This window comes from Tubulanus polymorphus, chromosome 7 (assembly GCF_964204645.1).
Source record: "Tubulanus polymorphus chromosome 7, tnTubPoly1.2, whole genome shotgun sequence".
NCBI lineage: Eukaryota > Metazoa > Nemertea > Palaeonemertea > Tubulaniformes > Tubulanidae > Tubulanus > Tubulanus polymorphus.
The window spans coordinates 98,562-125,149 of NC_134031.1; the positions used below are offsets into that span (position 1 = coordinate 98,562).

The 26,588-nt window shown below is 39.3% G+C and overlaps 8 protein-coding genes, 1 long non-coding RNA gene and 4 other non-coding genes across 15 annotated transcripts in view; 7 read left to right on the top strand and 6 right to left on the bottom strand.

Moving 5' to 3' along the window:
- Nucleotides 1–4,762, bottom strand: part of LOC141909061 (sigma non-opioid intracellular receptor 1-like) — a 40,423-nt gene extending 35,661 nt beyond the window's left edge. The window contains exon 1 of the mRNA XM_074799400.1: nucleotides 4,753–4,762. The gene's annotated coding sequence lies outside the window, so the exon portion shown is untranslated. The remainder of the gene's footprint in view (nucleotides 1–4,752) is intronic.
- On the bottom strand, nucleotides 886–4,985 carry LOC141909059 (endoplasmic reticulum chaperone BiP-like). The gene is made up of 8 exons (XM_074799395.1): nucleotides 4,833–4,985; nucleotides 4,453–4,622; nucleotides 4,133–4,364; nucleotides 3,747–3,997; nucleotides 3,420–3,574; nucleotides 3,047–3,282; nucleotides 2,705–2,854; nucleotides 886–2,464 (listed from the first exon to the last, which is right to left on the bottom strand). Exons 2-8 carry the CDS (start codon nucleotides 4,599–4,601, stop codon nucleotides 1,622–1,624), a joined length of 2,016 nt encoding a protein of 671 aa, XP_074655496.1. The 5' UTR covers nucleotides 4,602–4,622; nucleotides 4,833–4,985; the 3' UTR covers nucleotides 886–1,621.
- Nucleotides 4,986–5,110: 125 nt separating this feature from the next.
- On the top strand, nucleotides 5,111–8,634 carry LOC141909062 (uncharacterized). Of its 2 annotated transcripts, none has more exons than XR_012619668.1 (6): nucleotides 5,111–5,352; nucleotides 6,230–6,272; nucleotides 6,456–6,529; nucleotides 7,277–7,326; nucleotides 7,666–7,741; nucleotides 8,543–8,634. It is a non-coding gene; the product is annotated as an uncharacterized LOC141909062 (long non-coding RNA). The 2 variants fall into 2 exon arrangements; XR_012619667.1 differs by having other exon boundaries at nucleotides 5,113–5,356.
- Nucleotides 5,601–5,676, top strand: LOC141909418 (small nucleolar RNA SNORD47). The gene has a single exon (XR_012619732.1). It is a non-coding gene; the product is annotated as a small nucleolar RNA SNORD47 (small nucleolar RNA).
- LOC141909417 (small nucleolar RNA SNORD16) lies at nucleotides 7,095–7,196 on the top strand. Its single transcript, XR_012619731.1, has one exon. It is a non-coding gene; the product is annotated as a small nucleolar RNA SNORD16 (small nucleolar RNA).
- On the top strand, nucleotides 7,784–7,867 carry LOC141909416 (small nucleolar RNA SNORD24). The gene has a single exon (XR_012619730.1). It is a non-coding gene; the product is annotated as a small nucleolar RNA SNORD24 (small nucleolar RNA).
- Nucleotides 8,635–9,132: 498 nt separating the features above from the next.
- On the bottom strand, nucleotides 9,133–10,026 carry LOC141908663 (mediator of RNA polymerase II transcription subunit 22-like). Its single transcript, XM_074798792.1, has 4 exons — nucleotides 10,010–10,026; nucleotides 9,671–9,802; nucleotides 9,513–9,593; nucleotides 9,133–9,437 (listed from the first exon to the last, which is right to left on the bottom strand). Exons 2-4 carry the CDS (start codon nucleotides 9,791–9,793, stop codon nucleotides 9,219–9,221), a joined length of 423 nt encoding a protein of 140 aa, XP_074654893.1. The 5' UTR covers nucleotides 9,794–9,802; nucleotides 10,010–10,026; the 3' UTR covers nucleotides 9,133–9,218.
- A 196-nt stretch (nucleotides 10,027–10,222) lies between these two features.
- On the top strand, nucleotides 10,223–13,476 carry LOC141908138 (large ribosomal subunit protein eL8-like). The gene is made up of 7 exons (XM_074798007.1): nucleotides 10,223–10,267; nucleotides 10,517–10,634; nucleotides 10,720–10,869; nucleotides 11,059–11,279; nucleotides 12,731–12,861; nucleotides 13,058–13,127; nucleotides 13,315–13,476. Exons 1-7 carry the CDS (start codon nucleotides 10,265–10,267, stop codon nucleotides 13,417–13,419), a joined length of 798 nt encoding a protein of 265 aa, XP_074654108.1. The 5' UTR covers nucleotides 10,223–10,264; the 3' UTR covers nucleotides 13,420–13,476.
- LOC141909415 (small nucleolar RNA SNORD36) lies at nucleotides 10,909–10,978 on the top strand. The gene has a single exon (XR_012619729.1). It is a non-coding gene; the product is annotated as a small nucleolar RNA SNORD36 (small nucleolar RNA).
- A 1,510-nt stretch (nucleotides 13,477–14,986) lies between the features above and the next one.
- LOC141908666 (von Hippel-Lindau disease tumor suppressor-like) lies at nucleotides 14,987–16,408 on the bottom strand. Its single transcript, XM_074798795.1, has 3 exons — nucleotides 16,325–16,408; nucleotides 15,779–16,153; nucleotides 14,987–15,677 (listed from the first exon to the last, which is right to left on the bottom strand). Exons 2-3 carry the CDS (start codon nucleotides 16,128–16,130, stop codon nucleotides 15,562–15,564), a joined length of 468 nt encoding a protein of 155 aa, XP_074654896.1. The 5' UTR covers nucleotides 16,131–16,153; nucleotides 16,325–16,408; the 3' UTR covers nucleotides 14,987–15,561.
- A 447-nt stretch (nucleotides 16,409–16,855) lies between these two features.
- On the bottom strand, nucleotides 16,856–17,777 carry LOC141908902 (MICOS complex subunit Mic10-like). Its single transcript, XM_074799180.1, has 4 exons — nucleotides 17,667–17,777; nucleotides 17,447–17,494; nucleotides 17,237–17,364; nucleotides 16,856–17,148 (listed from the first exon to the last, which is right to left on the bottom strand). The coding sequence occupies exons 1-4, from the start codon at nucleotides 17,755–17,757 to the stop codon at nucleotides 17,053–17,055; spliced, it is 363 nt and encodes a 120-aa protein (XP_074655281.1). The 5' UTR covers nucleotides 17,758–17,777; the 3' UTR covers nucleotides 16,856–17,052.
- Nucleotides 17,778–17,971: 194 nt separating this feature from the next.
- On the bottom strand, nucleotides 17,972–20,623 carry LOC141908479 (uncharacterized). Its single transcript, XM_074798558.1, has 3 exons — nucleotides 20,540–20,623; nucleotides 19,253–20,061; nucleotides 17,972–19,180 (listed from the first exon to the last, which is right to left on the bottom strand). The coding sequence occupies exons 2-3, from the start codon at nucleotides 20,052–20,054 to the stop codon at nucleotides 17,991–17,993; spliced, it is 1,992 nt and encodes a 663-aa protein (XP_074654659.1). The 5' UTR covers nucleotides 20,055–20,061; nucleotides 20,540–20,623; the 3' UTR covers nucleotides 17,972–17,990.
- Nucleotides 20,624–20,853: 230 nt separating this feature from the next.
- On the top strand, nucleotides 20,854–25,907 carry LOC141908474 (protein PALS1-like). 2 transcript variants are annotated; one of them, XM_074798544.1, is made up of 2 exons: nucleotides 20,854–20,972; nucleotides 21,722–25,907. In XM_074798544.1, the coding sequence occupies exon 2, from the start codon at nucleotides 21,737–21,739 to the stop codon at nucleotides 23,999–24,001; it is 2,265 nt and encodes a 754-aa protein (XP_074654645.1). In that variant the 5' UTR covers nucleotides 20,854–20,972; nucleotides 21,722–21,736; the 3' UTR covers nucleotides 24,002–25,907. The 2 variants fall into 2 exon arrangements, with proteins under 2 accessions (XP_074654645.1, XP_074654646.1); XM_074798545.1 differs by lacking the exon at nucleotides 20,854–20,972 and adding an exon at nucleotides 21,099–21,180.
- Nucleotides 25,908–26,588: the final 681 nt, after the last annotated feature.

Consider the following 26,588-nt stretch of genomic DNA (forward strand, 5'->3'; position numbering starts at 1 on the left):
GATAAACTCCTGTCTACCTCTCAGTTCCTGATAAACTTCTGTCTACCTCTCAGTTCCTGATAAACTCCTGTCTACCTCTCGGTTCCTGATAAACTCCTGTCTACCTCTCAGTTCCTGATAAACTCCTGTCTACCTCTCAGTTCCTGATAAACTCCTGTCTACCTCTCAGTTCCTGATAAACTCCTGTCTACCTCTCAGTTCCTGATAAACTTCTGTCTACCTCTCAGTTCCTGATAAACTCCTGTCTACCTCTCAGTTCCTGATAAACTCCTGTCTACCTCTCAGTTCCTGATAAACTTCTGTCTACCTCTCAGTTCCTGATAAACTCCTGTCTACCTCTCAGTTCCTCATCCTCTGAGTGATAAACTCCTGTCTACCTCTCAGTTCCTGATAAACTCCTGTCTACCTCTCAGTTCCTCATCCTCTGAGTGATAAACTCCTGTCTACCTCTCAGTTCCTGATAAACTCCTGTCTACCTCTCAGTTCCTCATCCTCTGAGTGATAAACTCCTGTCTACCTCTCAGTTCCTGATAAACTTCTGTCTACCTCTCAGTTCCTCATCCTCTGAGTGATCAACTCCTGTCTACCTCTCAGTTCCTGATAAACTCCTGTCTACCTCTCAGTTCCTGATAAACTCCTGTCTACCTCTCAGTTCCTGATAAACTCCTGTCTACCTCTCAGTTCCTGATAAACTCCTGTCTACCTCTCAGTTCCTGATAAACTCCTGTCTACCTCTCAGTTCCTGATAAACTCCTGTCTACCTCTCAGTTCCTCATCCTCTGAGTGATCAACTCCTGTCTACCTATTATTATTATTACCTCTTAGTTCCTCGTCCTCTGATAAATGAAACTATAGTTAAACAAACAAACACAATGAATTTATAAATTTATATACAAAACATTTTATTCCCAATAGAATAAATTATCATATCTTTTTTTTTATACAGTTTTTCCAGGTTTTTTATGTGCGATTCCCCAAATATTTTACCCCATCACGAAAAAAATCTTTCTCTTTTGATTCGTCAAACATTAATTTACTTTTTTAACAAAATATATCTAAACAATATTCGACAAATACTTAAGAAAAAAAAGCCAAAAAATTACATGAAACTGGAATAAAGTGAACTCGAATTAAAGTTTCTGGTTGAGAGAAGTTTCTGGAAATAATCACAACAGACAAAACTAAATACACGAAGAATTTACATGAAATAAAACTCTCAGAAATAGGAAGAATTCTGTTTGTGTTTTAAGTAGTTTTCTGATGAGTTTATAGAATGATCAGATGCCAGCGCACGGTACCAGTATCGGTTAGAACAGGTGCAGCTACACGTTAACTCTTAAATCACTGTTTAAATCTCGAGGAAAATCTAGAAACATTTCTTTTTTTAAATTTTGAATAACAATAAAATGGCAGTTGAAACGATAGTGAAACTAACTCTGATTTTATAAACTTTCCGCTAATATTTGGTCGAAATTTTTCAGTCGAGATCAAAGAAAATTCAAAAGTGCCGATACATAGTTTCACCGTTTACGGCTAGAGGGCGCTCACACGTTTAATGAACAATGATGATATCAGATGAAATGATGCTTCATGAAAATATGAAATCCTAAAAGTCAATTTATTATAATTCATCTTTTCCTGCCTCTTCGCTTCCTCCCGCACCGGGTTCACCTCCGGCCTCACCACCAGGGGGCGTCTGTCCCTGGTAGAGTTTAGTAATTATAGGTTGTACGGTGTCTTCTAATTCTTTTTTCTGTGTTTTAAATTCTTTGGTGTCGGCGTCTCCATTTTTCTCTAACCACTGAATTTTAGCATCTATAGCTTTTTCCATGGTGTCTTTATCGTCGGCGCTCAGTTTCGCTCCCAGTTTCTCTTTATCGTTTATCTGTGTTTTCAAAGAGTACGCGTAACCTTCCAGTTCATTCTTAGCGTCCACTTTGTCCTTGACCTTCTTATCTTCGTCCGAGAATTTCTCGGCGTCGTTGATCATTTTTTGAATATCTTCCGGCGATAAACGATTCTGGTCGTTGTTAATGACGATCTTCTCTTTGTTGCCGGTTCCTTTGTCTTCGGCGGATACTTTCAGAATTCCATTAACATCGATCTCGAATGTGACCTCAATTTGCGGGACGCCTCGCGGAGCCGGGGGAATCCCGGTTAAATCAAACTTTCCGAGTAAATGATTATCTTTAGTCATCGGTCGTTCTCCTTCGAATACTTGAATCGTTACGGTCGGTTGGTTGTCGGCAGCAGTTGAGAATATTTGTGATTTCTTGGTCGGGATGACTGTATTACGAGGGATCAGTTTAGTCATCACACCTCCGACTGTTTCAATACCCATAGTTAACGGATTGACGTCCAATAAAACTAAATCACCAGTATCTTCTTCACCGCTGAGTACACCGGCCTGAACAGCAGCACCGTACGCTACAGCTTCATCTGGGTTAATACCACGGTTCGGCTCCTAAAATTACAATCATTCATCTCATTAAACTTCTACCCTTTTAATAACTGCTCCCCCTCTTAATATTAAATTGATGTCAATTCTATCAATGCTTTGTGATGAAAAATAACTGATTGCACCAAAATTTAACTGAACTTTGCTTAGATTTAAAGCATTGCTTCTTCAGCAGACAAAAAAATTAAGAATGATTTCTCAGCCCCTCTAACAATCTATAAACTGATTGATAATATCAACACTAACCCGTCCGTCAAAGAATTCTTTTACGAGACTCTGAATTTTAGGAATACGCGTCGAACCTCCGACTAAAACTATCTCATTTATTTCGTGCTTCTTCAAATCAGAGTCTTCTAAAACTTTCTGAACCGGTTTCAAAGTCGATCGGAACAAATCCTAAAATAAACACAGTAATCAGTATTAATACAACATTCAAATAAGGAGCACAAATAGAATGAAGAGGGTGAAAAGGAGAGGGGGGATGAGGAGGGTGAGAAGGTGAGGGTGAGGAGGTGAGGGTAAGGAGGAGAGGGGGGATGAGGAGGGTGAGAAGGTGAGGAGGGTGAGTTATTGTATATCAACACGTACCATGTTCAATTCCTCAAATTTAGCACGACTCAAAGTTTCAGAGAAGTCGTCTCCGTCGAAGAATGATTCGATCTCTATTTTAGTGTTGTGACCGGCTGATAGAGCTCTTTTAGCTTTCTCTACTTCACGTCTCAGTTTCTGTACAGCTCGATTGTTTGAACGAACATCTTTAGATTTCTTCTTCTTGTAAAGTTTAATGAAATGATCCATAACTCTCTGATCGAAATCTTCACCACCTGTTTAAATACACAATACAATATTTACATGTTCCTGTGAAATCAATCAAATGACTTCTGAGTCTGTTCAATGACTCCTGAGTCTTATAAATGACTCCTAAGTCTGTTAAATGACTCCTTATCAATAAGTTTCTTACCTAAATGAGTGTCACCATTTGTAGCTACGACTTCAAATACTCCGTTATCAATAGTAAGTAGAGATACATCAAAAGTTCCACCTCCGAGATCAAATACCAGAATATTTTTCTCTCCGTCCTTTTTGTCTAAACCATAAGCGATCGCTGCAGCGGTCCTGTGCATAAAATACAATACATTAATATCATACCACAGGATTTAGGGAAACTCAGGGGTAGGAGGGAGACTCAGGGGGAGGAAGGAGACTCAGGGGGAAGGAGGGAGACTCAGGGGGAAGGAGGGAGACTCAGGGGGAGGAGGTAGACTCAGGTGTTTTTTCTGATACTTACGGTTCATTAATGATTCTCATGACGTTTAATCCTGAAATTGTTCCCGCATCTTTCGTTGCTTGTCTCTGAGCGTCGTTGAAATAAGCGGGAACCGTGACGACGGCGTGTGTTACTTTCTTTCCTAAATAAGCCTCGGCCGTTTCCTTCATTTTACCTAAAACCATCGCGGAAATTTCTTCAGGTGCAAAAACTCGGTCTTTTGTTCCATCAACTTTAACTTCTACGTGAGGTTTCTGATTCTTATTGACAACCTGTAAAACACATTACAATTATTGAGTTTCAGTCGAACAATTCGGATCTTTTCTCTTCATTCAATTCAGACACACTTCATCCCCCCCCCTAAAGTTTGTTTATTTTGTATATTTAACTGTCGATTTAAAACTTACTTTAAAAGGAAGAAGTTTAAGATCGTGTTGTACATTTTTATCGACCCATTCTCGACCAATCAAACGCTTTACGTCAAACACAGTATTTTCAGGGTTTGAAGTGAGCTGATTTTTTGCAGCATCTCCGATCAATCTTTCACCTTCGCTCGTAAACGCTACGTACGAAGGCGTTATTCGGTTTCCAAGGTCGTTAGCGATGATTTCAACGCGGCCATTTTTAAACACACCAACACTGAATAAAGATACATCAGACACAGCTGTTTAAATACCCAGTCCACTATTACCCTAATCCTAATCCGTGCTTAATCCTTTCAACTTACCAGGAGTAGGTGGTTCCTAAATCAATACCGATTACTGTTCCGACACTTTCCTTATCGGCCTTCTTCTTGTCATCCTTCTTTTCATCTTCAGCCGATAAGACGGCGTGTGACACAAACGCCACTAAACAAATCCCTAACAATAACTTCATCTCTTATTGTTGTCGTTTTACCTGCAAATTATCAACAAATAACTATTAACTATTTGACAGTTGAAAAATCATGAATCAGGTAGGAAGGGGAGTGTGTGACTGAATGTCAAAGTCACACCGCACACCCGGTCACAGAACCGACCGGCTGCAGCACTTTCAATCACTCTTTTCTCTCAATCCCAACCACTGCAAAAATAAAGACGATTTAAAAGTTTTAAAGATGAAACTCACCTGATATCAGAGCGGTTTATTAATCACTTTAGACGACAGAAATGTTTAAAACACTGGTGTGAAACTGCGTGGCTGTGTTATACTGATTGAGTTGTGAGAATGAAGGGGTTTCCTCATTATATTTTACTACGTCGCCTTCAAGTCGTGTCCTTCGCTGATTGGATGAAATACCGGCGCTGGCGATAGTTGATTGGTGCAAGTGTTTCGTCAAGGAATTTCCACGTAAGTTTCCGGGATTCATGGCGTAAATTACCGAACAAAGTGCGTAATTACAATTCAAATGTAAACTTCAATTCGTATGTACACGTATAGTTTTAAGACGATAAGATAAAGATTCGATCGTCAGTGACTGACGAAATACTCGGTCACTCGATCGTAATCAGTCGTAATGACGTCATCACTGGAGATCTGGGTCAGCTGGAGGTCAGAAACCATCATTTCCGTCTTCTCAGAATGGCCGTCAGCGGGTGTGGATGATGAATTCGTTTGCTCCGTGAATCTTTCCGCATCCTCGCACACTGTAGGTATCTACTATTAAATTATTTCTTATATCTCATATTTATCGAGTTTACACCTAAATATCTAACGATATTGTTTTGTATCCACGAATTAACGATGTTTAAGATGTAAATTTCTTCGCGGTAATCTGTTAAGAGTTTCTGAATCGTTATGATCTATAAAACATCCTTCCAATTATCACAAATCATGAAGTAGAATTCTGTGTAACCTCTCTGTTGTCTCTGTTCGATTGAGGGTCGTATTTTTTGGTACCGATGATGAATAAATTTTGCCAGATGAAACGCAATGAAATCAAAACTTAACGTTCCATATAATTACTGAGGTACCTTAAACAATATCGAGGGTGTTAATCGCGAAGTAGGCTTTTTAATGGGATGTTCGGGGACTAGGGGAGGGATCTGGTGGGGTTGAAAAAGGATAGGTTTGCCAGGGTGGGTTGGTACATTGGCCGGGGTTCCTCTACAACGGTGTACAATGAGAAAAAACCAAACCGCGTCCGCACTTTCATCCTGCCTGTAATGAACAGAAAGATCTCAGGATGATAAAAAGGAAGGAAAGATGCTGCCTGGGAGTTGAAGGCTGGGGCCGGATGTGAGAACAAATGATGATTAACTTGCCCTCTCATATTCATACATGATGCTCTTTTTATTCTGATGTTCTCAATTTATCTCTAAAATCAACTCATTTCAATCTCATCAGTAGTTTCAGTAACAGTGTGTTTGTAATGATGACAATAAGATGGGAATCTCTCTGTATTTCAAAAAAATGAAGATAAATTCATTGATTCTGATTCTAAACACACTGAATCACAGTCTGAACTAGACACCCCAATCTATAAACACCTCAACTTGAAAACATGTCTATTCTCTATATTTTAGGGTCTGATCTGAAGGTTTCACTTTGATTTCAACGCTATGTGAGGTGAGAGTCTAAATGATTAGATTAGTTAGTAAAAAATCATGAAAAGTCAATGATGATATTAGAATAGGGACATATGAAATCTAATGACTATTTATTGTTTCTGAGACTTTACTTTATTTCACTTTTGATGATTTCTGAGTTATTTGAGTTGAATCTGATTTGTGTAAATGGTTTTAATTGTAGGCGGGTGTGGAACTCACTCTGGTGGATGATGTGGAACTCGACATGAATCAGGATGTGGAACTCTCCTCTAAGTGGTAAGAAAGAGTGATCTCAATGAGAAATATCCTCCTTAAAAAAATCACAAAGACTCGAAGTGCTGGAACTGATTTTATGTCGGGAGGAGAAATAAACAGCCCATATAAAACCCTGAATTGTCGAATACAGTTTCTGGATCTGTCGTGAGGCTACAAATAAATATTATAAAATTAATAATTATTCAGATAACGAGTAGCAGAGTTACCGGGTAAATCTGTTACTATAGTAACCCGGCGCTAAACAGCTCGTATATAAAATAATTGTCTAATGCACTGGTCTACCTGCTTCTGTGCTAGTTCCAGTCACCTCTGACATTTAAACATTACTTCTATTTGTATTTACCTCTATAACTTATTGATCCATCTTAAATTCGTTCCCCTTTAATATAATGAGTTTGGACTCGAAGCGCTGAACTGATTAATGTCGGGGGAGTAAAATAAAACGCCCATCTTAAACCCAGTTTTACAACTATTATTGTATTACTGGACCTGTCTCTCGGGTGACATTTTTATATCATACTTATAGGTTATTAACTGGTCAGGTTATTAGGGAAGTTTGGGGTTCTGCGATGATGTTGTAATTTGCGCCTGATAAGAACTGCGAGATGACGGTTGCCGCTGTCACTATATCTCCATTTCCAACTTGATGACAAACTATTTCTGAGCAGATCTCTCTCGACCAGCGCCCTCATCAAACCCTCTTCATATTCCTTATCGTTTTATAATTGATTGATCTATTGTTTTCAGGGGAGGATCGACACCTGTCTGTGAGTGACTTCGTAACCAGTAACGATAAGGTAACTACTGTTTATTCTGTTGAACTGTTTATTTCTAGAAACTGAATGATGAATATCAATGAAGTCGTTAATTCTATTGCCGACCAACTCATCACCCATCTTACTGATATCAGTTTCAACTCTGAATTGTATTCTCAATTAAAAAATTTTAATGATGCCATTTTCCATTGAGTTCATTTCAAATGAATGTTTCTCCTTCCATGTTTGGCTAAATTGATTCGCCGTGAAATTAATCAGATTCTTGTTTGATTTAAACATTCAAGAGTTAATTTCACGGTTACAGTAGCAGCGTCTGATATTCTGATCTGAAGTATGAACTTATTTAATTGCTCTTTACAGGTGGCAACTAGTCTGGAACTGAGTGAGTTGCTGTAACCAAGGGAAACCCGCTGTTACCCGGGATGCTGTTGTTGAGGTGATTATTGATTAGTTTTATATTAAATAGATGAATGAAGTCTATCAATGATGAGGAAAGAATATTTGCTATCAGAGACGCCTCGTTCGCTGAAGACCGATATTTATCACCAAGATCTCTGAGCTAAACTTCATTCAACCTCGTTATTTTGTAAGAGAAATATTTCTAGAATTAAACAATGCGTGAATGTTAAAACTGTTTGACTGAATGATACAAACGGTTAACACTATTTAACGGTCAGCGCTAGATCACATCAGCTAGGATTCGCTAACGCCAATAAGGGTTAATCCTAATGATTGGAGTTTGATAGTACCCTTGCTACAAAGCAATTTTAAATTTTGTTAAGTAAGTGTCTGTTGCTGAAGTCAGTGATGATATAAGAATAGGGACATATGAAATATAATGACTATTTATTGTTTCTGAGACTAAACTTTACCTGATGAAATAGTAAGTTTTAAATTGTACGAATGTTTGCTATGATGATTATTTAGATCTGTCAATCCACTGAAATATAAATCTGTGTTGACAACTTTGTCCACTGAGCAAACATTAAACATTACTTGAATTAGATTAAATAAACGTGTAGCACATGATTAGAGCTGAGTTCTCAGTTCAGTAAGAATCTCGGTGTCAAATTGTGCAATATTAGATTCATACAGTGAGGTTTGCGTCTAATGTATTTAATTCTCCTGTAGTTTAATACAAGACTAATCTCTCTATAAACTCCAATTCTCAACCCTTTATTCTTGAAAATTCTATTACGAAATTTTGTATTTAATTGTTGTATTTTTGTTATTTCAGGTAAGATTATTTTCTGGTGTTGATAGAAGAATTTCCGAATCAAATTTTAAGATGAATTTTAGATATATTTGATTGAGATGAATAAAAGAAATGATATATTTGAATTTATTTGTCAATTTGATTATTTCTCAAATTGCAAGGATTTAAATGTTTGATGCAGCTCATTAGAGAATCAACTGGAATAGTGATCCCCAGTGTAAGGAGAATTCTTCAACCTGCTCAATGGGCCCCATTCTACACATCACCACATTCTGGTTTTAGAAGCTGCTTTTAACTAATTACTGGAGTGTAGGTTGACATCTTCATTCATGCACTTGGACATGGTTATTGCCCAACAGTGATGTGTGTGTTTGGCTAATGATTATTTATAAGTATATCGTTTCTCAAAAAGCAGGTTTTAGCACTAACTGATTTGTGTAAGGTAAGCGCAAATAATTGGGGCCTTCAATTATTTTCCAGAAAGTAGAACTGCACAGTTGACTTAATGATGGAAACCATGCTGGTCTAACTGAACACAATTTATAACCATCAGAACAATCCACATCAGAAAACTGAACAAAAACGATCATTTATTTACAAATGTCATTTATTGGGAGACAATACGGATTAAACATCACACTTTCTAAGCTGCCCCTGTGACTGTATTTCAATTCCAATCAAGTCTTAAAAAGGGATTTCATTTATAAACAGATGAATAATATTCCTCTTCCATTTCAAATAAATCTGAAGCGATGTCGTCTCTAAGAGTCATTAATTTACTGTCACATTCATTCTGCATGTGTTTAAATAAACGGGTATTCTGTAAAATTGCTTCGTTTATCGACACAAAATCATTCAATATTAAAAACTGTTTTAGATCGGAGACGAGTTTCATCAAAGATTCACCGGCTCGTACCTACAATAAACAACATATATCAGTAACTGTGCAGGCACACGCGTTTCATTGTTTAGAGGGGGGAGAGATAGTTACCATATTTGCAGCTCGAACTTGCATTTCATAATTATCTTGTTCTATTTGATTCGTTCTTGATATTTGTGGATCATCGTCAATCTAAAAGGACAACAATAATTGTATCTCGGAAACAGTCGACACTGTCAACCTTTATCGATTAGAACGTAGTTATTCACCTTTGACAATTTAAGGATTTCTGTGAAATTATCAACCATTGCTTTAGTGTCATCTTTTAAACGTTTATGGTAAGATTTTAACAACGCTTCTCGACTCTGAGGTAAACTCCGTTGACCAGACATGACTCCTATCTGAAATAATTAACGTTTTATTGCGGTAATTAGTTCGATTTCAAAAGACATTTTTAGTGCGACTGTTTCACTCGGTAATTAAGACGACTGTCGACTGTGTCCAGTAAAATAGTTTAAGAGAGTGCAGAAAAATTAAAATCTATTAAAAATTCATTTGCTTTACTTAGAAAATCGGAGTATTTAAGAAAAAACAAATTATAAACTTACCGGAAGTACCCACACTATTTATAGTTATTGTTAATTGAATTGATTTCTGTGTCTTAAGTACCGAATAATTAACAAAATCAATTTAACTGACATTGATACTTTTCTACGACAATAGAATATTTTTTTTTCTGTTGATTTCCTGCTCATCAATCATTTTCAAAATGTAAATGATTAATGAACAATAAATACAATTTGTATTTAGATTTGATTTCCCACAATCCACCGTACTTCCTTTTCCTGCACAAGTAGAGAATCATGGTGGGTGAAAAATAGCGAAAATACTTTTAAAATCCATCGATTACTTTTATTACACAAATCATCACATTCTGAAATTTATATATTTTACAAATTTAACATTTTTGCAATTCGTTAATATCGATCAATTTAAGTCAGAATTTGTAAATCGACCTGAAATGAACTGTTGAAATGTTCACTTCCGTATTCTATGTTTGATATTTTACACGCTTTTAAAACCGGTTTCTTCAACTATTGCTTTTCTATTTTCAGCCGAAGCCAAAGAAGGGAAAGAAGAAGGTTGCAGCAGCGCCTCTTGTGGCTAAAAAGGTCGAACCTAAGAAGGTTGTCAATCCGCTTTTTGAGAAACGTCCCAAGAATTTTGGCATCGGTAAGTTATCAATTCAATCCTAGAGATTATCTGAATATTGATGTTGCAGTTGAAATGTCAAGTTTTATCTGATGAAATTTTCCAGGTCAGGACATCCAACCTAAGCGTGATTTATCAAGATTTGTGAAATGGCCGAAATATGTGCGCCTTCAAAGACAGAAGGCTTCATTATTGCAGAGATTGAAGGTGCCGCCACCTGTGAATCAATTTAGAAACGCTCTCGACAGACAAACAGGTTCGCATTCATTCATTCAACTCAGAAATGTTTTAATTTTGGCGATGATGAAGATTTGAATACTGAATTTTCCTGTTGTAATTCATTGAGCTTTTTAACCCTGAGCCAAAAAAACTTGTTGCACAAAATAGAAATTGAATCAACAATGTTTGATTTGATAATGATTTATTCGTTTGTTTATATTTGTAGCGATTCAGTTGTTTAAATTGATGGATAAATATCGTCCAGAAACGAAACAACAGAAGAAAGTTCGATTAGTCGCTCGAGCTAAAGAGAGAGTGAAGGGTAAAGATGACGTTCCGACTAAACGTGCTTTAGCCGTCAGATCAGGAGTGAATGTAGTCACTAGATTGATAGAACAGAAGAAAGCACAACTTGTGGTTATCGCTCATGATGTTGATCCTATTGAGGTAATCATTGTCTAAAACTTCAGTCTCAGTCTAAGGGTTCACCCTACACTGTACTGTCTCTGTGCAAGGGTTCACCTGATCTATGGGTTCACCCAGACTCTTGTCTAAGGGTTCACCCTACAGGCTGTACTGTCTCTGTGCTAGGGTTCACCTGATCTATGGGTTCACCCAGTCTCTTGTCTAAGGGTTCACCCTACACACTGTACTGTCTCTGTGCTAGGGTTCACCTGATCTATGAGTTCACCCAGTCTCTTGTCTATGGGTTCACCTGGTCTCTGGGTTCTTTGTGTAAGGGTTCACCCTACACACTGTACTGTCTCTGTGTTAGGGTTCACCTGATCTATGGGTTCACCTGATTTATGGGTTCACCCAGTCTCTTGTCTAAGGGTTCACCTGGTCTCTGGGTTCTTTGTGTAAGGGTTCACCCTACACACTGTACTGTCTCTGTGCTAGGGTTCACCTGATCTATGGGTTCACCCAGTCTCTTGTCTAAGGGTTCACCTGGTCTCTGGGTTCTTTGTGTAAGGGTTCACCCTACACACTGTACTGTCTCTGTGTTAGGGTTCACCTGATCTATGGGTTCACCTGATCTATGGGTTCACCCAGTCTCTTGTCTAAGGGTTCACCTGGTCTCTGGGTTCTTTGTGTAAGGGTTCACCCTACACGCTGTACTGTCTCTGTGCTAGGGTTCACCTGATCTATGGGTTCACCCAGTCTCTTGTCTAAGGGTTCACCCTACACACTGTACTGTCTCTGTGCTAGGGTTCACCTGATCTATGAGTTCACCCAGTCTCTTGTCTAAGGGTTCACCTGGTCTCTGGGTTCTTTGTGTAAGGGTTCACCCTACACACTGTACTGTCTCTGTGTTAGGGTTCACCTGATCTATGGGTTCACCCAGTCTCTTGTCTAAGGGTTCACCTGGTCTCTGGGTTCTTTGTGTAAGGGTTCACCCTACACACTGTACTGTCTCTGTGTTAGGGTTCACCTGATCTATGGGTTCACCTGATTTATGGGTTCACCCAGTCTCTTGTCTAAGGGTTCACCTGGTCTCTGGGTTCTTTGTCTAAGGGTTCACCCTACACACTGTACTGTCTCTGTGTTAGGGTTCACCTGATCTATGGGTTCACCTGATTTATGGGTTCACCCAGTCTCTTGTCTAAGGGTTCACCTGGTCTCTGGGTTCTTTGTCTAAGGGTTCACCCTACACACTGTACTGTCTCTGCTAGGGTTTACCTGATTTATGGGTTCACCTGATTTATGGGTTCACCCAGTCTCTGGGTTCTTTCTGTTAGGGTTCCCTCCAGTCTCTTGTGTAAGGGTTCACTCAAGTCATTGGGTTCTCTTAAGGGTTCCCTCCAGTCCGTTGTGTAAGGGTTCTTTCTGTACGGGTTCACCTGATATCAGGGTTCCTGTCTTCGTGATCCGATGTATAATTTGTTAGTGTTTTTCAGATCGTATTATTTTTACCAGCTCTGTGTCGTAAGATGGGCGTCCCGTATTGTATTGTGAAAGGTAAAGCTCGAGTTGGACGAGTTGTACACCGTAAAACAGCTACGTGTTTGGCTATTACATCAGTTCATCCGTAAGTACACCCCTTACACCCCCTGCTCCCCCCCGACCATCTGTATCTCGGGAGACTATGATGTTTGAAATGAATTTCTTCACCTGATTCCGTGTGAAGACGACATAATTTTTCTGAGCTCCTGAGAAACTGATTTCAATGTTGTAAATGTGTTGATGATGTAATGTTTTAAGATGAGATGTTTGTTTGTTTTCAGCGAGGATCGAGCTCAATTAAATAAAGTTGTGGAAGCCGTAAAAACGAACTTCAACGATCGATTCGACGAGGTACGTTTTATTAATTCATTTACTGTTTCTATAGCGATGATGATTTTATTGAATTTCTTCACCTGAATTATTTCAATTGTTGAAATCGTAGACAATCCTGAGCTATATAAATATATAAATCCGTGATGAATCCAGTTTTTGTTGCTAATGCGCCGGGTTTAAATGATGTATTGTGTTATATTTACAGATCCGTAAACACTGGGGCGGAGGTGTGATGGGTTCTAAATCACAGGCTAAACAAGCAAAATTAGAACGACTGAAGGCTAAAGAACTCGCTCAGAAAATGGGTTAGAAACAATTCATCTGTTCATGTGTAGAATGAAAATAAATACATTTAAATCCGTGGAAATGAAGTTTAGTTTTCAATTTGATTCAATTCACAATTATCAGAATAAAGGATGATAAATACAACAGCATCTTAGGATATTGACTTCATAATGACTCCTAGGATATAGAGGACTCCCTCCTACACCGACTTCATAATGACTCCTAGGATATAGAGGACTCCCTCCTACACTGACTTCATAATGACTCCGAGGATATAGAGGACTCCCTCCTACACTCACTTCATAATGACTCCTAGGATATAGAGGACTCCCTCCTACACTGACTTCATAATGACTCCTAGGATATAGAGGACTCCCTCCTACACTGACTTCACAATGACTCCTAGGATATAAAGGACTCCCTCCTACACTGACTTCTTAATGACTCCGAGGATATAGAGGACTCCCTCCTACACTGACTTCATAATGACTCCTAGGATATAAAGGACTCCCTCCTACACACTTCAGAGTAGTACTGAAGCTGAATAGAGGATGTACAGGGGTGTCCCGGGTTCAAACCTGATTCAGAGTGGTACTGAAGCTGAATGGAGGATGTACAGGGGTGTCTCGGGTTCGAATCCAGTAATTACTGATACTGATTCAGAATGGTCGTGAAGCTGAATAGAGGATGTACAGGGGTGTCCCGGGTTTGAATCCATTAATTACTGATACTGATGAGGATGCTCTGAATAGAGGATGTAAAAGGGTATCCAACCGTACGGTGCTGCTGCTATGCTCATCGTTAGCGGAATTTTCATACACTAACGCAACTCAACTCTGGCAATCGAGTTGCTGCCATTAAACCTTGCTTGCCAGAGTTTACTTTCATTAGTGTATGAAAATCCCGCTAACGATGAGCATAGAGGCAGCACCGTACGGTCAAATATTGATATCATAACAAAAGTAATTAATTACTCTGATACTGATTCAGAGTGGTACTGAGGCTGAATAGAGGATGTACAGGGATGTCCCGGGTTCGAACCCAGTGATAACTGATACTGGTTCAGAGTGGTCCGGATGCTGAACAGAGGATGTACAGGGGTGTCCAGGGTTCGAAACCAGTAATTACTGATACTGGTTCAGAGTGGTACTGATGCTGAATAGAGGATGTACAGGGATGTCCCAGGTTCGAACCCAGTAATTACTGATACTGATTCAGAGTGGTCCGGATGCTGAATAGAGGATGTGCGGGGGTGTCCAGGGTTCGAAACCAGTAATTACTGATACTGGTTCAGAGTGGTACTGATGCTGAATAGAGGATGTACAGGGGTGTCCCGGGTTCGAACCCAGTAATTACTGATACTGATTCAGAGTGGTCCGGATGCTGAATAGAGGATGTACGGGGGTGTCCCGGGTTCGAAACCAGTAATTACTGATACTGATTCAGAGTGGTACTGATGCTGAATAGAGGATGTACAGGGGTGTCACGGGTTCAAACCCAGTATTACAGAATGATCCAATATTCTAACTCCACACAAACCAAGACAGCACAGAAATGAATAAATATAGATGATATGAATTTTATTCACATGATAATAACATAACAATATTAGACACAGATATCACTGATTACAGAGGAGTTAATTTATAACTAGTTACAGATGACTTCATTAATTACTTGTCACAGACGAGTTCACTAATTATGTGTTACAGAGGAGTTCATTAATTACTTGTTACAGAGGAGTTCATTAATTACTTGTTACAGAGGAGTTCATTAATTACTTGTTACAGATGAGTTCATTAATTACTTGTCACAGACGAGTTCACTAATTATGTGTTACAGACGAGTTCACTAATTATGTGTTACAGAGGAGTTCATTAATTACTTGTTACAGAGGAGTTCATTAATTACTTGTTACAGATGAGTTCATTAATTACTTGTCACAGACGAGTTCACTAATTATGTGTTACAGAGGAGTTCATTAATTACTTGTTACAGAGGAGTTCATTAATTACTTGTTACAGAGGAGCTCGCTAATTACTTGTTACAGAGGAGTTCGCTAATTACTTGTCACAGATGAGTTTGCTAATTACTTGTTACAGAGGAGTTCGCTAATTACTTGTCACAGATGAGTTCGCTAATTACTTGTTACAGAGGAGTTCGCTAATTACGTGTTACAGAGGAGTTCATTAATTAATGATTGTGGAAGTTCTAAAGATGGAATAGAGTTTTGTGGAGTTAAACAGCGTATAATCTGTAAACAGCGTTCCTTTAATGAATACACTGAAAATATATAAAACAATAATCAATACCACATTTCAACACTAGGGGGCGTGAGTATAAATAGTTTAACCAGTAGGTGGCGTGTGAGTATGAATACTAACCGGGTATTGTAATATAAACACGTTTTCGTTGCGGGGGCCAGCCGTCTGAAGGAAGCCATCCGATTGGTTGATACAATTTCTGATGTTGTACGACTAGTTTATCACCGCTTTCAGTATCTTTAAATATCCACGGATGACCGACATAAGTGTTCATATCTAAAAACTGTTCAGGATTTAACGACGCATAATTCATTTGATCACCCGCGTAATTTAACCAGATTACATCCACTTTACGCTGAGTTTTATTTATAAATCGTACAAACGAATAAACGGTCGGTCGTCCGGATTTGGGAGGAGCAGCGATAGCTCCTACTGCTCCTACTCCTACTGCTCCTCCTACTCCTCCTGACATTTCATTCAGTCACACACAGTGCACTACAAAAACAACAATTAACTCAGTCACGACAGATGAAAAAGAAAGTCAAAGAACAGGAAGATAAAAAAAGCACAAACAGAGAATTTATAAATAGCAGATTCAGATTTAGGTCGAGAAGTTTAGAGATTTGTTGAATGAAGAAGGGCCGTTAGTTCAGCACGATGCTATACCTTGTCTTAAAACACTTTCATAACTTTGAATCAGCCACAAATTTGTTAAATAAAATATTGATTTGATTGAATATTGAAGGCGCATGGGGGATGTGTGATGCCCTGTAGAGACAGGTTATTGACTAAAGCGAGGGTTGACCTTCGACGCGCCATATTCCGATTGAAACGACGACTTTTCATAAAGAATTATTACGAGTTTTTGAAGAAATTGACAATGTGTGATTTTATTTGGAGTTTCATGAGCTGAAATTCAAACATGTGTGTGTCCGTTCGAGTAAGCTCTGGCAGGCGAGTACTCTACTAGTTCACTGATTCGCCGCTATCGTTATTCATAGAGGCAGCACCTAACGGATGAGATGTGGAACGTACAGTGGCATGCGGGGATTGCTACACATTAGTTTCTCCAGAAGTGTTCTATCACAGCTCAAGCTTTTTTTATTTAGAATAAACTCAAAGTCAATCTCCTCTCTGATGACTTGATAAAACACATGCAAATCCAGTAAAACAATTTAAATCAATAAAATATATAAATATCACATTAGGAAATATTTCTATTCACAACAAAAATTCCATTCATTCAAATCGATCAACAATCGAAGCAGTTACAACTAAAATCTGGGATTTGAAAAAAATTTTCCTTCAGATTTCGACTAAATTCTATTTTAACAAGTTATAATTAGATCACTCAAATTGTCTCTTATCATTTACTAAGCACATTATAGCATATTTCATTTGCTTCCTTCACAACATGGTTTCTCCACGGTAACTACAGTAGGCTTCTCCATGGCAACCACATCAGCAGCTTTCTCTGTCTTCTTCTTACACTTAAAATAAATTAACGGTTGTTTCTAATTTGAACCAGTTGAGATCTGAGATTATATTCCTGTTCTATCCTGGAAATAAATAACTTACCTTTGATTTTGAGTTGCATTTATCAGATTTTTTATTTTTGCAGTATTGTTTTTTAAGTTCGTTCTGACAGTTTGAATATCCCATTCCTAATCCCACTGCAGCCCCGAATGCAAGAGGCCATGGTCGTCCTGCGGAGGAGAATGAGAGATTTTACATCATTGAATTAAACTCAGATAAAATGGAGCTGTATAAACCAGAAGGTCGACTTACTTTTAAAGAGAACAGCTGATGAAACAATACCGATTCCAATTCCAGAAACTACAAACAACACAGTAGTTCAAATAAATTTACACAGATCCGAGTCAGGCCAGCGGGAACTGTGGCATGCGAGTATGTGGTGTTTAAATTAAGACATTTACACCATTTATGAAGCACTTATAAGTGATTAAAATATCTAATGACCTCAGTTACTAATGAATTGATTATTTACCTATTTTAATAGCGGTATCAGCGATACACCTGTCCCAAGTTTCTCCTAAAACATCCTCAGATCGCGACCGGTTTTCGCTTTTCTCCGCCATATTGCTTCAAAGGAACTCCTTCAGATGGCAGCACTTGGTGGCATAAGGCTGTTAATAGCGGGATGAAACGCCGGGCTAGGGTTATCTTATCTTATCTAAGTTTGTGATCCAGGGTTGATCCAGACTGCACCTCCTCATCTCGAAGACTATATCCTTAATAAAATGATTTGAAAAAAAATATTGAAAAAATACATGAATCTTTATTCTATCTAAATTCTCTATCAGGTTTGGAATCATTGTATTTCGTTGTCTGGGCACTCACCCGCTGCGGATGGTGATGCATTGTTTGGGCTGCCGGAGCCCTCGCCCGCTGCGGATGGTGATGCATTGTTTGGGCTGCCGGTGCCCTCGCACGCTGCGGATGGTGATGCATTGTTTGGGCTGCCGGTGCCCTCGCCCGCTGTGGATGGTGATGCATTGTTTGGGCTTCCGGTGCCCTTGCCCGCTGCGGATGGTGATGCATTGTTTGGGCTGCCGGACCCCTCGCCTATTTCGGATGGTGATGCATTGTTTGGGCTGCCGGTGCCCTCGCACACTGCGGATGGTGATGCATTGTTTGGGCTGCCGGAGCCCTCGCGCGCTGCTGGATGATGACTGTTTATATGTTTCCTTAGTTCGGTATCCGATGGTAACCGAGCACCGCACAAATCACAACAATTCACCAAATCAATCACCACAGCTGCGTCGCTATGGTGACGGGTAAAATGATCAGTCAGTTGTCGTCTGCGACAGAACGTAGCCGGGCAGACGGAACAGACATGAGGTCTGTAGTTTGTATGTTGCATCATATGAACGTAAAGACTGGATGTTTGGATGAATGTTTTATCACATAAATCACATTTATACGGCCGGATATTTAAATGGCTTCTTCGATGAGATAACAGATGATCGGCTCTGTTAAAACCTTTATCACAAATCTCACATTTATGTCTGGACGCCTCCTGATGGGTTAAACGATGTCTCGTCAAACAACCAGTTTTCTTAAACCCTTTACCGCAGATTTCACAAATGCAGTTTCTAGTTTCTGAATGCGACACTAGGTGGATACGATGTCCCTCGATGGTAGCAGATGCACGTTGACAGACGGGACAGATGAACGGTTTCTCACCGGAATGAGACCGATAATGACCGCGATATTTAGACATCGACGGGAAACATTTCTTACATTTCGGACATGAGAAATATTTATTATGCGACATTAAATGACGGCTGAGAGTGTTTCGGTTGAGGATTAATTTCTGACAGACGGCGCACGTGAATTCAGTTTCTGCCGATGTGTGAAGTAATTTATGAGTTTCTAAAATTTTCTCCGTCAAGAAACATTTCTTACAATCTTCACATTTAAAATTCATCTCCTTCAAGTCGACCGGAGGATCGTTTTCAGTAGGTCGATGTCGTTTCCTTGACGACGCAACGGCAACACCTAAAACAACAATTGACCGTTTTCATTAGAATCAAATCAAACACAGAAAATCATTACAATCGTTTTATTTACCTGATTTTTTCCTCTTCTGTTTTTTATTATTCTTTCTTGATTTTGACCACTCTTCATCCTCACTTTCCTCCTCGTCAGACGCAATAAATTCTTCCTCATCAGTTTCCTCGTCAGTAGTCCCATTATAATCATCGTCATCATCATCATAATTCCTAGTTTCCTCCTCATCAGACTCCAAATTTTCTTTCTCATTATCCTTCTCAGTTTCTTTCTCTCTTGCATCATCAGTTTCCTCCTCATGAACCACCACACTTTCCTTTTCATTATCCTTCTCAGTTTCTATGCCTCTTGCATCTTCAGTTTCCTCTTCATCAGCCACCACACTTTCCTTTTCATTATCCTTCAAAGTTTCTCTTTCCTCTTCAGTTTCCTCTTCATCAGCCACCACACTTTCATTTTCTTTATCCTTCTCTTCAGTCTCCATATCATCATGAGTTATAGGATTATCTATTATCATGATTTCATCGTCATCAGTGACCACACTTTCCTTCTCATTATCCTTCTCCTCAGTCTCTATCTCTCTTTCTATTATCATGATTTCATCATCATCATCAGAAACAACTCTTTCCTTCTCATCATTTTTCTCATCCTTTATCTCACTTTCCTCTTCAATTTTCTCATCAGCCACCACACTTTCCTTCTCAGTCTCCATCTCTTTTTCTATTATCATAATTTCATTGTCAGTTTCCTCATCAGTAGTCTCAACAACAGACCAAATATCCTCCACATCAGAATCACACAGATCATGCCTTACTGCGGCTGATGCCATTATCTCAATCCCTATAAATTCATCTTCCATCATGATTTCACTGAAATGAGAAATCAATCAATCAATTATTATTAAAACTGCCGACGGTTCAAACTCTTATCAATTGCATCTGAAACTACAGATCAGTAAGGCAACGGCGTTGCAAGTGCAATGATTTCAGCGGCAATTTTATTGAATGACACCGTTTGGCTTTTTCTTTAAATACAAATGTTTTTGAAGAAATTGAGCTTAACGAAGTCGCCAGTTTCGCCAGCAATATATAAGTAGAACCGTTCAAAAATTGATAATTGGCCGCGGCAATCAAAAATTGCTTCCAATGCGCCTGAGCAGGCAGGTCGGTGGCCCTTAGGCGGCACTATTATTCATTTGCCTTTTTGGACACAATTTGACGATGATGGATCTGGCCGGATGGATGAACAGGAATGGTTGGTATTAGGACAGGTGTCATTAAGTCCCTGTGGTTGGATTGAAGTTGGATTTTCAATTTATACGATCTAACAAGTTAAAATGATTATTACCATCAGATTTCACGTGTCTAGAATCATTAAACAGCTCAAATACTTCAAAAACCTCCGACCGACATTAATTATGAAAATATTTTCTTCGACGACCTTGAGATGAGGATGGATCTCGCTCAGATATTTTCTATGCTCTCATCATTTTCTTTCAGTGTTTCCTTTAACATTTTCGTGTTATTTATAATTAGTCGGTGTTAAAAATTTCATGTATTTATTTTCTAGAATTTGAGCAATAAAAACATATTTATATTCAATTGATATTTCAATTCAAGTCAATTTATATTTTATTGAAATGAACACAGGTGGCAGCAGCGGCCGGTGGATAATTAAATGACGCATCCATTAATACTGTGGCACTGCCCTCCTTCAAGTTTACTGATTAAATTCCTGACATTTCTAACGCGTTATTTGTAATGATCGCTTTTGTTTTAAGGTAAGGAATTTTTGATTTATAGAGTAGTAGGGTGTAGGGGGTTCTAGGGGGGTGTGGGGAGCTCGAGGGGTATATTGAATTGTCAGTGTTTCACTTTTACTTATTTTTTTGTGGACGTTCAAAGGCTGTCAATTTGATTTCTATTATCTCTACACTCCCTGATGTATTGTACACATACACAAGAGCAGTGTGTATTGTATCACTGCTGGTAATATGAAGTTTAAATGAGTTTGGTTTAATAAACCCCGACCTGTCCTCCTAGCTGGAGGAGGAGATAAACCCCGACCTGTCCTCCCAGCTGGAGGAGGAGATAAACCCCGACCTGTCCTCCCAGCTGGAGGAGGAGATAAACCCCGACCTGTCCTCCTACTAGAGTAGCTGGAGGAGGAGATAAACCCCGACCTGTCCTCCCAGCTGGAGGAGGAGATAAACCCCGACCTGTCCTCCTAGCTGGAGGAGGAGATAAACCCCGACCTGTCCTCCCAGCTGGAGGAGGAGATAAACCCCGACCTGTCCTCCTACTAGAGTAGCTGGAGGAGGAGAAACCCACGACCTGTCCTCCCAGCTGGAGGAGGAGATAAACCCCGACCTGTCCTCCCAGCTGGAGGAGGAGTTTGTTGTAGTATTGATGAGGAAGTGAGCCCCCTCACCCCCTCTCTCAGACTCCACTCCCCCTCACCCCCTCTCTCAGACTCCACTCAGATAAATGGTGGTATTTTTGTAATAGATATTCTATCGATGTTTTTCAGGTTCCGGAGAGAAATATGACGTCAACTCCGCGTTACTATGACGACAATAAGAACACTGTATTATCATCGAGTTTTACGAACCCGATTTACAACAATAAACACCACGGCAACGGCAGAACGGAAGACGAAGAAATGATCGTCATCGACGATAACAATAGACAATACAACGGGTTTATAAATAATCCCGGATTAGACTCGGGTGAATCTCATAGAGAAATGGCGATCGATTGCCCGGAAAATTTTACCGGCCGTAAAAAACAACCTCCTCGGTTTCCATCGGCAACAGGAGCCGGAGGAGCGGGTAAAACGGTGGATCAGGTGGAAAGAATTCGATTCCACCAGGAGGAACTGAGGAAACGAAAAGAGGAGGAAACTAGAATCGCGACGGAACAAGAATTCCTGCGAACGTCTCTACGTGGCTCGAAAAAACTACAAGCGTTAGAGCATAATAAACCATCGGTACCACCAGAGGGCGTTGATAATACAGGGTTTATAGAAGAGGAGGTAGACAGCGGTAGACCCCCGTCGGGACGCGAGGGAGCCTCGGGACGAGTCGAGAAACCTGTCAGTTTAAACTCACTGTTTAAATCTATACAGAACTTACACGTTTCGACTAAACACGAAAACGATTCTAAACTGACGGATGATATCTCGAAATTATATCAGATATTTCAAACCGATCGATTCCGAAACGCGATTAAAATCCGTGAGAAAATCCTCGAGATATCCGAGATACGTCCTTTAGTGATACCGGTGAATCACGACTCGGTGAATGCTTGCGTCGAGGCTTTTAATGAACTCCCGCAACAATCGCGAGATCCGAGAATATTCGAACTGGCTTCCATTTTACAACGTCCCGAATTTCAATCGGTTCTCGTAACTCACGATAAGGTGGCGCCGCCGTACGAGGTGAGCGAACCTCTCGAGGGCGAGGTTTACCCGTCGCGAGGTACGGAGAACTTTCAGTTTTTAGATAACGATGTTCCGATTAGAATCGTTACTCTGTTTAAATCCGGAGATCCGTTAGGAGCGACAGTTCGTAACCACGACGACGCGATTATAATCGGTCGTATCGTTAAAGGCGGCGTCGCCGAGAAGAGCGGTTTACTTCACGAGGGAGATGAAATATTAGAGGTTAATAACGTTCCGTTACGAGGTAAAACAGTTACCGAGGTTTCTGATTTATTAGCGGAGATGAACGGAACGTTAACATTCCTGGTCGTCCCCGGCGATGAATCGAATGAATTCAACAATCAACACAACGATCAAACCGTCCACGTTAAAGCGTATTTTAATTACGATCCGGTCGATGATTTATATATTCCCTGTAAAGAGTTGGGAATCTCGTTTCAATGCGGAGATATTTTACACGTGATCAATCAGACGGATGGGTCGTGGTGGCAGGCGTACCGGGACGGCGAGGATACTAATACACTCGCCGGGTTAATACCCTCAAAAACATTCCAACAACACCGCGACGCCGCTAAACAAGTCATCGTCGACGACGACCAGTCAACAATAGACAATCAAAGAAAGAAAAACAAAAAACTTTGTTTCAAGAAATCGACGAAAAAAAATAAGAAGAAAGTTTTGTACAATGCGTCGACGAACGAGGATCACGAGGCCGAGGAGGTCCTCACGTACGAGGAGGTCGATTTATACTACCCTCAACCTAACAGGAAGCGCCCTCTAGTGTTAATCGGTCCTCCTAACGTCGGGCGTCATGATTTACGTCAGCGGTTGATGGAGAGTGATTTCGACCGGTTCGCCGCGGCGATACCTCATACGAGTCGATTGAGACGAGATGGAGAGGTCGACGGTCGAGATTATCATTTCATTCCTCGTCCTGTATTCGAATCCGATATAAACACCGGTAAATTTGTAGAACACGGTGAATTCGAGAAGAATCTTTACGGAACTTCGATCGCCGCGATCCGTGAAGTTATCAATTCCGGTAAAATCTGCGTTTTAAATTTACATCCGCAATCGCTGAAAATATTAAAAGCATCCGATTTGAAGCCGTACGTTATTTTCATTGCGGCTCCGAATATCGAGAATTTAAAATCAAATTGTTTAAAAGCTGGAAAACGTTTAACGGAAGAAGAATTACGAGATATTATCAATCGAGGTCGTGAGATTGAAGAGACTTTCGGACATTATTTCGATCTCGCTATCGTTAATTACGATATCAATAAAACTTACGATGATTTAATTGCAGAAATTTATCGCTTAGAAATTGAACCTCAGTGGGTCCCGGCCCAATGGGTGCGGGCCACATGAGCCCTCAGTGGGTGCGGGCCCACTGGGTGAGGGCTACATGAGCCTCCATTGTTAAGGTAGCCCATAGGTGAATTTAGATCATCAATTATAATGGTTTAATCATTGTTCAGTTTAGCAGAAGTTGTTGAAGTATTTTTCCTATGAAACCTAGTCTTCATTCATACAACAATAGTATTGTTTGTAACTAGTTTAAAAACCATTTTAATTTATCATCACAGAAGGGCAGAGAAGGGAAGAGCTAAAAGTGCTATTTATTTTAAACTGCTGAGGAGAATCTGTTGTTAAGCTGTTTTACTGGCTGTAGATGCAAGACGGAGGGAGTTGTATAGAATGGAGGTAGTTGTATATAGAGGAGGGAGGTAGGGAGGGAGGTGGATCAGGTATAGACTCCTCTAATCTTACTGCAATATAATAAATAATGAAATCACAGAACTCTCTGATTGAAACTTGTATCAATTCATTTTATTGTTTATTTAGCTCTTTTTTATTTATACATATTTTACTCTGCTGTATATAAACTGTAACTAATGATGTAACTAGTTACATTAATTACTGTAAATACTGTAAATTGCTGACTGAAAAAATTAGTTTCATATTCATCATTAAATTGATCCTGAATTTGTCGATAAAGAACACACATTCCTTTCCCTCTCACTGCCCCTCGCTGCCCCTTTCCCCTCACATCTCTACCCCTCACATCTTTCCCTCACAGTCCCCTCGCTGCCCCTCACATCTCTACCCCTCACCACCCCTCACAGTCCCCTCTAGGTTTCCCTGTTTCCTTATTTCTCATATTTCCCCTCACAGTTTATAGAGTTCTATAGAATGAAAGGTTCTGCTGTATTCAATACTTGATTCACATTTTTGGTGTTGGTTTTTAAATCCAAAATTCAAGTATTACATTATTTATCAACTTGTAAATGATTTTATATTAATAATTATGAATATATTTATATCTTAATCGGCTGGTACGAAACATATCTAATAATAGCCACGCTGGAGTCCTGATTGTATAGAGTTGTCACACATGTGTTTTGTCTCATGAGGTTTTAGTAATTTGATCCTATAGTTGATTTTCTCTCTGAGGTATTCTAGCAGTATTTATTACACTAATTAACTAAACCTCACTCTCTACAGTCAAACAGTCAAATCAGATACCAATCTTACCACAAATCAGCTACAAATATTATGTTAGATTTTTTATAATTTGATTGGTTTTAAAACCTAGAATATTAATCAATAATTTAGTTTGTTGCGTCTGCTGCTAGTCATGTGACTAGTTCGACTGCTCTGAGTAATGTGGGGTAGGGAAGGGCAGCCCTCGGCCGGAGAGGGTCATCATCCCAGGCGATTGTTCTCCGTGAATGGCTTGACTTTTATACTGCATTATAAAATGTATTGTTAGCGTCCAAAAATATAAACAAAATATTTGTAAAGATATTATTGAAATCTGCAGTTATTGACATATCTTACAATATACAACATAATCAATCAGTATGATATACATTACCTTATATTCATAATAATATCATTGGCAAGCAATATTCAAACAGATTCAGGGGATACCTGGATTCAAGGGATTCCTGCAATCAGGGATACCTGCAATCATGGATCCCTGGATTCCTGCAATCAGGGATACCCAGATTCGAGGAAACCTAGATTCAGGGATACCTGCGATCAGGGAAACCATGGATTCAGGAATACCTGGATTCAGGGTTACCTAGATTCAGGGATACCCGGTATTAGATTTCGTCTCCAAACTTGTGTTTAAAACAAGCCTTCTTTTGGTTGAATTTGAGGAAAAACTGGTGAAAACTAATTTTGTTATATTTACATCATTTATATTGAATAATTACATATCATCATTTATTGTAAACAATTATTTTGTTTATGAGAATTAAATATATATCTGTATATCTATATAAATCATTATTTATGGGTTTTTATACATTCTGCAGACAGGATTTCGAGAGGAACAGCTACGTCAGGTCGACTTAGCCCCGATTTAGGTCTGTAATTTTTAATTCTATATTGAAAAAAAATCTACGTTTATATCTAGGACAAAAAACTATTTGGCAAAATAGCCCCAACCTCAGGTCATTGCTAACCCTAACCCTAGCATGTCCACAGCAGGATTTGAACTAACCCTAACCCTAGCAAGCCCACAGCAGGATTTGAACCTGGGTCTCCAGCTTCGAAGTCGACTGTCCTAACCACTAGACCAACAGGACATGGTGATTGAAATAGTTCAGATGTTTGCTTTGAATAAGACCAGTGATCAATAAGGTAAGGTTAAGTTCAAAATTACACTCTGTACTACGATAATCTTTAATTGAAAGGCTTTGCATTGTAGAAGACACCATTTTCTTGGGATAAATCAAGTTCAACAGTATGTCTCTACGCCTGCTCACTGGAGTTTTTCAAATTATCAACAATTATGGGTGCGATTCAAGAATAGGGGACTATAGCAATATATATGTAGTGATAGTAATCAATTAAGTAATAATATTAGTAATTGATAATGATGATATATAATGATAGTAATGTATATAGTAATTAATGATGATTAGGGAACTAAACCTAACCC

Coding starts and splice junctions, on each gene's coding strand:
- LOC141909059 (XM_074799395.1), bottom strand. CDS start 4,601: ATGAAGTTATTGTTAGGGATTTGTTTAGTGGCGTTTGTGTCACACGCC. Junction 3,998..4,132: donor TTAAACTTCTTCCTTTTAAA/GTAAGTTTTAAA, acceptor TGTGTTTTACAG/GTTGTCAATAAGAATCAGAA. Junction 3,575..3,746: donor ATGAGAATCATTAATGAACC/GTAAGTATCAGA, acceptor TTTTATGCACAG/GACCGCTGCAGCGATCGCTT.
- LOC141908663 (XM_074798792.1), bottom strand. CDS start 9,793: ATGTCTGGTCAACGGAGTTTACCTCAGAGTCGAGAAGCGTTGTTAAAA. Junction 9,594..9,670: donor AAATCCTTAAATTGTCAAAG/GTGAATAACTAC, acceptor TTGTCCTTTTAG/ATTGACGATGATCCACAAAT. Junction 9,438..9,512: donor AAGTTCGAGCTGCAAATATG/GTAACTATCTCT, acceptor TGTTTATTGTAG/GTACGAGCCGGTGAATCTTT.
- LOC141908138 (XM_074798007.1), top strand. Junction 10,635..10,719: donor TCCCAAGAATTTTGGCATCG/GTAAGTTATCAA, acceptor GAAATTTTCCAG/GTCAGGACATCCAACCTAAG. Junction 13,128..13,314: donor TCAACGATCGATTCGACGAG/GTACGTTTTATT, acceptor TTATATTTACAG/ATCCGTAAACACTGGGGCGG.
- LOC141908666 (XM_074798795.1), bottom strand. CDS start 16,130: ATGTCAGGAGGAGTAGGAGGAGCAGTAGGAGTAGGAGCAGTAGGAGCT. Junction 15,678..15,778: donor TGTTTATATTACAATACCCG/GTTAGTATTCAT, acceptor ATATATTTTCAG/TGTATTCATTAAAGGAACGC.
- LOC141908902 (XM_074799180.1), bottom strand. CDS start 17,757: ATGGCGGAGAAAAGCGAAAACCGGTCGCGATCTGAGGATGTTTTAGGA. Junction 17,365..17,446: donor ATCAGCTGTTCTCTTTAAAA/GTAAGTCGACCT, acceptor TCTCCTCCGCAG/GACGACCATGGCCTCTTGCA. Junction 17,149..17,236: donor AATGCAACTCAAAATCAAAG/GTAAGTTATTTA, acceptor ATTTATTTTAAG/TGTAAGAAGAAGACAGAGAA.
- LOC141908479 (XM_074798558.1), bottom strand. CDS start 20,054: ATGATGGAAGATGAATTTATAGGGATTGAGATAATGGCATCAGCCGCA. Junction 19,181..19,252: donor ACAGAAGAGGAAAAAATCAG/GTAAATAAAACG, acceptor TTGTTGTTTTAG/GTGTTGCCGTTGCGTCGTCA.
- LOC141908474 (XM_074798544.1), top strand. CDS start 21,737: ATGACGTCAACTCCGCGTTACTATGACGACAATAAGAACACTGTATTA.